We start from the raw sequence: 10,984 nt of genomic DNA on the forward strand, positions 1-10,984 counted from the left end.
CCTTTACTGTTGTGCTTTTTTGCATTCTAGATGGGGTTAATGCTCATTGAATGTAACTATATACGCTGACTGGTTCTTGAGTAATTTGAGTCACATTTTGCTAGTTCATCATTTCAAATACAATTTTTTCCGTCGCTTGAAAAATTCTCATACTATTTTCAGTTTGCTATTCAAGGTCAAACCAGACTAACCAGTACCTTCTGGGCTTAAGGGTATGTTGCAGATTGCATACAATATGAACAAAATTTGGTATTAATCCATGTCAAGCCTCTGATGATCTGTAACTGTCTTGAGGCCATCAAATGGGGTTTACTATCCTTCCTTTTTATGACGACTTAAAAATAGTATGTACAAACCGATGGATACATGAACCAAAAAGAGAAAAAGAAAATGCAGTCGTTATAACAACTAAACACAGGAGACACAATAGTAAATGACCCGATTTGAAAGTGCCTGGTAAAATAGTGAGAATTACATTCTTAGACGGTCATATCTGTTAAAGTCAGAATCAAGACTGCTCCAAATGACAACATTAGAAATGGAGTTACTGGGGGCATCATGCCAGTATCAAAACTTCATGAAGTTTGCACCTAAAGATCAACAACTCATAAGTTAGGATGTGGCAAAAAGAATCACTGTTTCCCTATATCGTACAAAGTTAGAAGCACAGCTAGAATTAAGATCATGGAAATTATTGTTGCACCCTCTTTTTCTTGCTGATGTCTGAATTTCCATCAAGCATGGCAGTATCAGTGTGAGTATCATCCGCTTCTACATGGCTTTTAGCCTGCATTTCACCAGTGACACGGGATACCTCTGAATCGGCAGTGTTTGAAATGTCAGACAACTTTCTTTTATTCCCAGCAGAAAGAATTTCAGGGTCTTTGAGAATAATTTCTAACTCATCATCATCCTCCGGCTCCGGCTGAACTGCCTGAGATGCATTGGATGAGCTGGGGCCATTGTCAGATGTTTTGGTTTTCTTTTCTGCTGCAAGAGCTGGTGTCCATCCTGAAAGAACCATTTCATCGGGTTCTTTCTCCTCATCAAACTCTTCTCTGCAAATATAAAATCATATAACAGTTCAAATTAGTTTGAGACTGCAGAGCAAGAAGAGAAGAAAAAGTAAATAATCTTCAGGATTGAGGCCAATGGACAAAATAAACAGCATAAGCAAGTACTTATATACAGAATGCCCTCAAAATAGCAATGTACTCCCAAATACACTAAGACAAGTCCTCCAAAAGGAATACAAAAAGGAAAGGGATCAAACCACCAGGCACACAAAAAAATTTAATGCTTCAAGTCTCATACTATGGATAGGATGAGCTTCAAAAGCAAAAGGAAGGGAAAAACATCAAAGAAGAAAATATAACAATTACATCAAAGCAACAGACAACCACACGACTTGGAACAATAGCCATAGCACAAGTTGGTGAAGAAACATCTAGTCTACGTGTACATATAATGTCTCGAACCAAGCCCAGCAGAGACTACCACATTATGCAGCATGAGAATATCTAATTGAAGAACTCATTGCCGATAGATTCCGGTTGTCTGAATTTTCATTTCCTTATGTCAGGAAGAATTATATTCTTCATGGCAATAACGGGAAATCCCTAGACAGGGAAAACCAAGAACACAAACAACTCTTTAAATCAGCTACAAACATATCAATCAAATTAATCAAGCCAAGATGGAGATTCCAGCTTCCTTTCTAATATGCGAAGCTCATAGTGGAGGAGTCGATCATAATCTAGTGGTTAGTGGCACGTGCACGTATTTCATTTTAAGAAAATGAATTTTAAGTGTCCAAGGTCCATTACAGAATGGTCAACCTGACCCTGGGGATCCTGGAGAGGTCATTTGAGAGTATCTCAATAGAACATCTAACTTCTTTCCCATTGTAATTCATAGTTTAATTGGACAATTAAACATACTGCCTTAATTTTATTCAATTAGATAAGAGGATTCGTTAACAAAATATTGGTGATGCCCATTTACAAGTCTACTAAAAGAGACTTACAGTATCAACATCCTATTTGAAAATTTGGGTCAATCATATTCTTCGAAGAACCTTTGTCAATACAAAAGTGGGCCCCAGAACATAAAAGTGCAAACACAGTTTTAGGTACAAACTGAAACAACTCGAAAAGGAAGCGAGGCGGTTAATTTGTGAGAAGGGAGTGGTTACCTTGACTCCCAGCTATAGCGAGAGAACAAAAGTAATAGACAAACACCTTACAGATATAAGATTAGAAAATTTTCAGGAGAACACTCTGAGATTTTGAAAGTTCTCTTGCTACGCACTTGGACCAAAAAGTAATCAGTCCCCCACAAGCCAGGAGCAGCTCTTTAACAATTAAAAGATCGAATAAAGACTTTGCATCAAGTTCGCCCATTAACTGTATCATATTCCAAAGGCTAGTCCAGGCCAGGTTTAATAAGCATGATTCATTTAACAACACCAACTTGCTCTTCTTCTTTATTTCTTTCTTTCTATGCATCAATCCAAACCATAATCTTAATCCGGCAGAATTAGAAAATTACAAGTCAAGCAGTACAACGAATAAGCACTAAAACAGATTCAAGGGAGCATGCAATTAAGGTTGCGATGTAAGATATGAATGAATCAAAAGGAAAAAGAATGAAGAATCATTAAACTTGAATGAACTATCATGTCAAGTTCCACCAACAACTTAACTTCTGAAATATCATCAGCTAACTCTCTATTGCTAAATACCAAATAACATTACGTAAAAGTAAAATTCCATGTAAAGGTAAATCCAACGATAGTGAGAACAAGGAGGACCTGTGCTTAATATTGATGCTACATTTCAGCTCTTGCTGAAGATCCTCAACTGTGAGAATTGTGCCACCAGTAACCGGAGAGGGAAGCTCAGACAGCACCTAAGGGTGTTATAATCACCGAGACAAGTAACTTATCAGCCGATAACTATAGAGCTTCGTCATATACATACACAGACATGACAATACCGTACCTTGTCAAGGTTTGCTGCATAATTGGCAACCTCATCTTCCTCAAGATCATCACCCACCTCATAAAGAAGTGCCACCCCATGCATGATCAATGGGAGGCTCATGCCAAGTTTTGCTTTAACGACCTTCTCAACAAAATCCCTCAACTTCGAACGATGAGTATTGATCTCAAGTGTTAAAGGTGTCTGCTCATATATTTGCATCAAATGAGAAATTAGTAGCTGAAACAAAATTTCGTAAAGCAGGGCAGGCGGAAAGACAATCTATTATACTTTACAGTAGATCATACCTCAGAACAAACATAACAAGACTTGTTTGGCTCAAAGGGCTCCACTGGCATGAGAAGCATCTTTCTTGAGGAATGCTCAAGGCAATAAGTCATCCTGCAAGGGAGTGCACATGCTATTATAAACAGTACCTAGCAAAAAGACATGGTCATTGTTCTATTCGTCGTACTTCTATGCAGCATAAGTTCTCGTCACCGAGTTCTTGATAGATTTGGTCAAATAGGAGTTTGTCCTTATATTGTTAGCTAATAACAAAAAATAAAAGAAAGGGTAGATAAAAGCCTCCTGAAACTTTTTCCTCAAGTCTTTTGATTGTTTTCCTTCTTGGATTTTACAAGGCCATGGCAGCTTTCTTATTCTTTTTACTTTTTACACGGAACAACAGGATGACATGCATTGCACAATGCTTCAAGAGGTAGGATGCCTTATTTTGATTTTCTACTATTTGCTAAAAGCTGCTAAAATATTCTTTATTTTCTATAGTGAATAATCAGTATGCAATCAATTAACTAATCCTCAATCCCTAATTAGTAGGGTTCCACTATATGAATCCTCTATATCCACTTTGCTCTATTTGGCTAATGCATTCCAATACTATATAATTTGTCTTCAATAATTCAAATTAGGGGTTTTCTAAAACTATAGATTCTCTCATCCACAATCATCCCTACACTGGCACTGGTGATAATCAATAACATTTCACCCAACAAATTGCATTCATGTACTTAAATTGATAATTTCTAGTACTTTATGCAGTGTTCTCGGAAAACCCTTTAAATTTAGAAACAAAACTCCACAACTATTTCGTAGATCAGTTACCTTATTTGTTTACTTTTCTATCAATTCTGCATCAAAGAGACCAAAACATATGATTCCGATAAGAATAATAAATTTGTTAATCAGAATTAAATTTAGCAATGATTTTTGACATAGTAAAAATTATGGTTTCAGACCTTCAGAGATACTTTTACAATGATCCTCTTTTAACAGCTTAAAACTTTTGAATTAGGCAACACACTTTCATGTGGTAAGAACAGGCAGAAGTCCTAAGTTCAAGTCTCTCCACCCATCAACAAAAATATTTCCAAACCGAGCAGAAACATCAGGCCCTCACATGAGCAGCCACGCTGCAGACCTAAATTAGATAATAAAATATCCCCTCTTAGCAGTTTAAACTTTTAGATGAGGTGGTCACTCTCTTCAACAATCGTAATTACTACTTATAATAACTACTGAATTTGTTGCTTCCCCAAATGATTAATCGCTAGCTGATTACAGTTGTTTTTCACTTGATCCATATCAGATGATGAAATCCGCACTTCAACAATTTTGACCAAAATTCATTTTCAAAAAAAAAAATGCAGCGGGAAGTGGGAAAGAGGAGAACTGGAAGCATGTGTAAATCGCTTCAAAGAAGCCTGTAGAGATCAGTCACAGCCGGCAGGAGTATCTGATATCTTGGCCATTCTAGTTGATCTCCAAAATAATAATTATCTGCTTCCAAGTGAAGAAAAGCGCAGTAAATAGTGGAATCAGTCCTACCTGTAGCTTTTTACATCATTTTGCAACACCTTCATTGCTTCAAGCACAATCAACCCTGCAATGATGGCATTTGTCGTTGCAACGGCATGCACGATATTGCCAGCAATACCTTTAGCTTCAAAAAGGCTATGTAATGGAATCCCAAAAGAAGCGGCACGAATATTTGCAGCAGAAGTCACAAACTCTACAGCCAACTGGTCATCCTTATCAAAACCCAACTGGCCAATTTCCTGCGACAGTGGTAAAGACAGAAATAATTAGAACATAGATTAAATGAAATAGAAATCTAAACTATGTAAAAGAGAACAGAATCAGAAGGTGGGGATGGTATCAAAACCTTCTCTCTTTTCAAGAAAAAGAGTTTTAATGCCTCGAGAAATACTTCAGAATTTTCCTTTAGGCTCCACAAATCCTGAGGATTTTTAAGGCCCAGATATGCCATTGCAGACACTGAAGTGGGGTCACAAGTTTTTGAAGCTTTATCCTTGTTTCCATTCTGTTCAACTGGTTGTGGTGGCAATACATCTTTGGTGTATAGAGGCCTAGGCCTGTTACGGTTCTTCCACGTCTCTTCATTACGTAATGCTACTTCGATGTTGTAACCAAAAACATGATCATATATTCTCCTCCCATACTGCTCAATATCTTCATCAGCTCTACGCTCGAAAACATCTTCCGCATGTTCTGACGAGCTTGAAGCATCAGTAGAACGAACATTAAGGTCATTGTCTTGATTCTTGTCTCCAAAAAGCTTTGTAAATAGCAGGTCTTTTGCCCATACGATGCAGTGAACAAACTGGAATCAGAAAACAATGTCAAAACAAAATGTTTAAGGCAAGTCATTGCAAGTATTATTGTGATGAATACCCATATAAGCCTCTAATATCATAGAAAAAGTAGCTGATAGAGACCAAGTGCCACATTAGTGGCAAGAAACAGAAGCACCTAACAATAATCTCACTGTAATATGTGCAATATGCTGAGAAAATAGCTCTTTCATCATGTATCAGTACCGGAATGACATTTAACTAAATACAGATATACAGATTTACATGGCTCAGCTCAAATTTATATTAACAAAAAGATTAAGCACTCATCAGTACCTTTGATGGAGTGCTTGTGATTGTACAGACAGGGTAAGTTTTTGGAGCTGGTTTAGGCTGACATTCATAACATTCTGTTTTACCCTTCACATGCACGGTGACCTGCCAACAACAAATGAGTAGACCAGAAGAATTTCAGAACTAGTAAGAGTCAAAGGAAATTCAGTCTTTTCTTTTTATAAGGTAAAAGTCGATTTTCATTCGACAAGCATCCAGAGGATGCAAATGTGTTTAAAAAACAGATAGCTCCTGTATAATGCTTTTCAACTCCTATCTAAAACCCAAGGAGCTTACAAAATCCAAAAACAAAAGAGCAATATTTACATTACAATGGTGACACCAAGCAAAAAGATTCAATAAACATCTAGCCTTCAAGGCATGAATTGGAGTTGAGACTCCATGAAAGCACCTTTGATTAGGAAATTCAGTCAGTTGATAAATAGACATAGCAGACCACATGGTAATACACTTTGGGACCAGAACCAAAAACAAGAGCAGCCACATAGGAACCTCAGACCTTCAACAACACATAGAAAGCTACAGGATTATGTAGTTCTTCTATGACTTAGAGGGTGTAAAAAACAGATTGACCTTTTGGCTAGAAAGTCTGAATCAAACAACTCCAGAGAAAAGCAGAAAAACATCATTATTGCTCCATCCTTCAAAAGAATGAGGTAAATAAGAAATTGATCACATGCAATAAAGATGATGATAATGATTGCAGGAATTCTTTTGAACAAGACATAATCTGATCCAATTTGGCCAACTCCACCCAACTAACAATTATTTCCAATTTTCCAAGCAGTCTTGAACAGAATAAAAAGTTACTGGATATAACAGCTGTAACGATGATCAACATGTATACTTCATAACAACAACAACAACAACAACAACGGCCCAGTATAATCCCACAAGTGGGGAACATGTATACTTCATAAATTTCAGTAAAATAGTTAAGAACCTTTTCTTAATATATCTTACTATGAACTGAATTTTTTTCCCTTCAAATTTAGCAATCTGCTTCATAACTCTCACATGGTACATTTGACATCAAAATATTGGAATTGTTTTGTTATCAAGTAAAATAGTGGAATTATAATAGCTTCTTTCACTTGAAGAGGGAAATAGAAGTATAAAATAGCGAGTAGCTGTTTTCAATTGGTAGCTAAACAACCACAACACTTTTCGCCTCGAGAATGCCACATGCAAGACAATATGATAGACTATTCCCTTTATGTTTGTTTTTTTAATTACGTAACTTCCATTATAATATATTACACTGGTTGCATCCAAGTTTGAATGTTGCTAAGAAATCTAAAATGTACAGACTAGCAAATATAAGACAGAGACAGAAGTTAAAATGAAATTTAGTATAAAAAACAGAAAAAAAGAGTAGATTTTACCTGGCCGAGGAAACCTGTAGTCCCACTTTCAACTAATGGGACACCAGATGCCAAACAAAGGCGGTTCACATGTCGCCTAGCATCTAGATTGTCAAGGCCATTAAGCACAACATTGAATTGCTTGAAAAAATCCACATTGAAGTCTGGATCTTTGACATTTGCATGGTATGGTGTAATTCTAATATGAGGCCTAAATTTTAGGACAGCCTCTCTAGCAACCTGGAGAAAATTTTGAGTACATTACTTAGGAACCAAAATCTGTCTGAAAATGGAATCCAGAAAAAAGAAATTGATGTGATTTACTTACTTTAGCCTTAGATTGTCCAACATGTTTCTGTCGAAACAAGAATTGTCTATTTAAGTTACTGACTTCGATTGTATCCATGTCAATCTGGAAATAGACAAAATGAAACATGAAACCAGGTTAGAAACTAAATGGAGACAGTGCAAACAAAAGTGAGTCCAAATAACATGACGCAGAACCCTCACCCCACCCCACCCTCACAGATTTCAGAAGCCCCCTCACCCTTCTGCAAACTCCATATGTACATCCGAATAGACTGAGAGCAAATGGAACAAATAAAGATGATCAATGGAGTTCACCCCTAAAAAACAAAGCACGCCCCTATTTACAGTAGCGACGGAATTGCTTATCTGGACAAAAGCTAAAAAATCCTGCAATCAGCCTTCCAACCTACAGAGCAACAAAGTGGAATCTCACTCAAGTAGGCTCTGATCCTAGTAAATTCCAATACACGAGCCAGCGCTCATCTATCAATGGAAAACATGTAGAGAAAACATAAAGACTAGCTCTTTCCTATTTGCAGAACAAAGAAAAATCACATCGCATGCATATATCTAACAGTTATTATAGCTCCGGTAATTTAAGTTGCTCGGACTCGGGTGCGGGGATTCGGCTAATAAAAAATAAAGCTATAAAAATATTGTAAAATTTTGAGAGATATTCTGTGAAAAACTTATATGAATATTGTACAATTCAATCTTTCATTCTCCGAGATGGACATTATCCTTTCATTGTTCTAAATCTGTTTTATTTTTTATTTGAGAAATCAAAAATCTCATTTTTTCTCCCAAATTTATCGATGGACTCCGGTCAAGGTGTCCGAAGTCAGTTGAGCACATCCAGGACGTATCCCGTCCGCGTATCCGCACGGGGATGGCACCAAAATCGAAGAGTCCGCGCAACTTAGCCGGTAATCCAACACAAACTGTGGCCAGAGATATTCAAGCTATGATATGTAGATTCCTGTTCTCTCTGCCAGTTGCCTATTTGTAAGGTCAATCACCTTCCTTGCTAATATTACCGTGAAAGAATACCTTTAGAGTTTAGAGTCAGAGAACCAAGGTTTTAGCTGTTCTATAGCATCGGACTTCTCAGGAACAGCTATGTCATTCGATGAGCTGACTCAAATTGTTGCCCGCTTCTTTTGTCATATCAATTTGCTCATAAAGCATGAACACTGAGCTCGTCAATAATCCAAAAATGAGACATAAATCTCTCTATTTACAGTAGCAACGGAATTGCTTATCTGGACAAAAGCTAAACCGTAAAGTGTGTCATCAAAGGCAAAAAACTCTAAGGTCCATTGGAGCTTTACGTGTAACACGCAAATAAAGTGTGGGCTTTAATGAAGACAGGCGGAATTGGAAAATAAATTATCCATGTAGTTCAAGGCTAACATCTATAAGCATGAATAACAAATATATGAACAAAGAAATTGAAAAACGATAAAGTGAAATAACAATTGTTTAGTGTCGCCTCTTAAGGATAAGATCATGGGCAAGAAAAAGTATGCCTTAGAACCTTGATGACGACACTAAAGTGTCCGCTAAGCGAGGCGAAACGTTCAACATGTTTTGAGCCTCGCTTCAGGACTTAAGCGTGCTTTAAGCGCGCCTTTGACGACACTAAACTTTCAAAAGCATATCTCTTCATCCTCTCGAACCATGACAATTATAACCAATAAAATATGCTTTAGAGAACCATGGGGAGGATCCCAGTGGATTTGAAGTTCTAACTAGCTCAAGGAGCAAAATGCCAAATGCTGCAACTTCTCTCTTGAAGCAGGCTCTTGAAGCAGTCGCTCCAGTTCTCTTAATAAATACCAATTCTAATGAATTTCTCATACATATATATAAGGTTGGAGGCCAAAGTTGTAGGCTATGTAGAGAGAACACAACACTTTTCCTCGTATCAACTTTTTATGCACAACCCACCATTGAATAACTGGCAAAAATCGTAATATGTTTTAATGAAGGTGGTGCCTAGGCCATTTTGCGTGCACCTCTGCTATTGTACCAAGTAACTCTGCCCACCAACCCTTAAGCAGAGGAAAGAAATCACGTAGTGTTAAAATCCTAATAGTTACAAGGCAACAAAACTTACTCACTAAACCCTAGAAAAAAGCCCTAATATTTCTAGACCCAAAAGCTAATCATAAACTACTTAACAACAGTAAATATCAAAAAGGCAAACCCAAGATGGGGCTAAATCTTACTTACAATATGAATGTCTTCAAACCCAGAAAGAGCAAGGGTTTTAAGCAGCTCACAACCAATACCACCAGCACCAACCATTAGCACTTTAGCACCCTAAAACACACAAAAAACACATAATATTGCACTCAACTTACAGGACCCACAGAGTGAATAGAAAAAAAATAATAACCAAAACATCAACGATAACTCAAATTTTACGCTTACTTTAATTGCAGACAACTGTTCCTCAGAAGCCATTGAAAATAGAAAGAAATACAAGTGATTTGTGAAAACAGTGTAATGAGTTGACTACATAAATCTTTTGAAATAGAAAAGGGAGAAGAGGGGAATGGGGTTCGTATTTGTGAGGAATCGGAAGCGAGAACAGTGAGGAGGAATCTTGACAGACAGACTTTTGGCGGAGGGGTTCGAGGAAAGGGCGCCAAAAGAAAAAAAAATGATGTTAATTTCGGAGTAGATGAACCTCTGGTTCGTGCTGCTCGCTTGACTCAACCCTATAGCACTCGGCATAACCTATGTACTTTAATTTTATTTATTTTTTTCTCAACTAATGGTATGAATTTGGTTCTACTTTCATTTTCAGAAAAAGTTTTAAATTATGTATTTGAACTACTTGTACATGTTTTATCCTTGTATAATGTGTTCAATTGGTGTAGTTCTAATTTTAATTATGTCAAAGCTTTTGTTGATAAATGATATGAAGTGTAATATTTAGGTTAATTCAAGGCTTCGGTGTGTCTTACATTATGAAAGTATTGATTCTTTTTCCAATATTCATCCAATAACTCTAGGATATATGAATGTATTTCCGCTTATGAAACAAGTTTTATCTCTCGTTCTATTTTGATTTGTGAAATGAAAAAGGCAATAAAATATTTCTTTTATCATGCAACTCTTAACTCGCTTATCATGTATAGTTATAACCTAACTACATAATTAACTCTATTTTTTCAATTGGCGGTATTTAGACGTCCAACAATCACTAAGATTCTAATTTTAATGCATTTTGTAATATACATTAGTGATTGAATTTCAAATTGTTAAGATTATAATTTTAGTGCATTTTGTAATGTGATTGAATTTCAAATTGTACAACTGAAAATAAAAAGGCAAGATAAATATATATGGA

At 36.6% G+C, this 10,984-nt stretch overlaps 1 protein-coding gene across 1 annotated transcript; it reads right to left on the reverse strand.

Annotated features, from left to right (window-relative positions):
• Positions 1 to 422: 422 nt before the first annotated feature.
• On the reverse strand, positions 423 to 10,380 carry LOC107765192 (SUMO-activating enzyme subunit 2). The gene is made up of 11 exons (XM_016583810.2): positions 10,060 to 10,380; positions 9,859 to 9,948; positions 7,643 to 7,726; positions 7,336 to 7,554; positions 5,933 to 6,034; positions 5,167 to 5,625; positions 4,830 to 5,059; positions 3,290 to 3,383; positions 3,003 to 3,185; positions 2,813 to 2,910; positions 423 to 1,058 (listed from the first exon to the last, which is right to left on the reverse strand). Exons 1-11 carry the CDS (start codon positions 10,090 to 10,092, stop codon positions 692 to 694), a joined length of 1,959 nt encoding a protein of 652 aa, XP_016439296.2. The 5' UTR covers positions 10,093 to 10,380; the 3' UTR covers positions 423 to 691.
• Positions 10,381 to 10,984: the final 604 nt, after the last annotated feature.

Source organism: Nicotiana tabacum, chromosome 7 (genome assembly GCF_000715075.1).
Source record: "Nicotiana tabacum cultivar K326 chromosome 7, ASM71507v2, whole genome shotgun sequence".
In the NCBI taxonomy this organism is placed as follows: Eukaryota; Viridiplantae; Streptophyta; class Magnoliopsida; order Solanales; family Solanaceae; genus Nicotiana; species Nicotiana tabacum.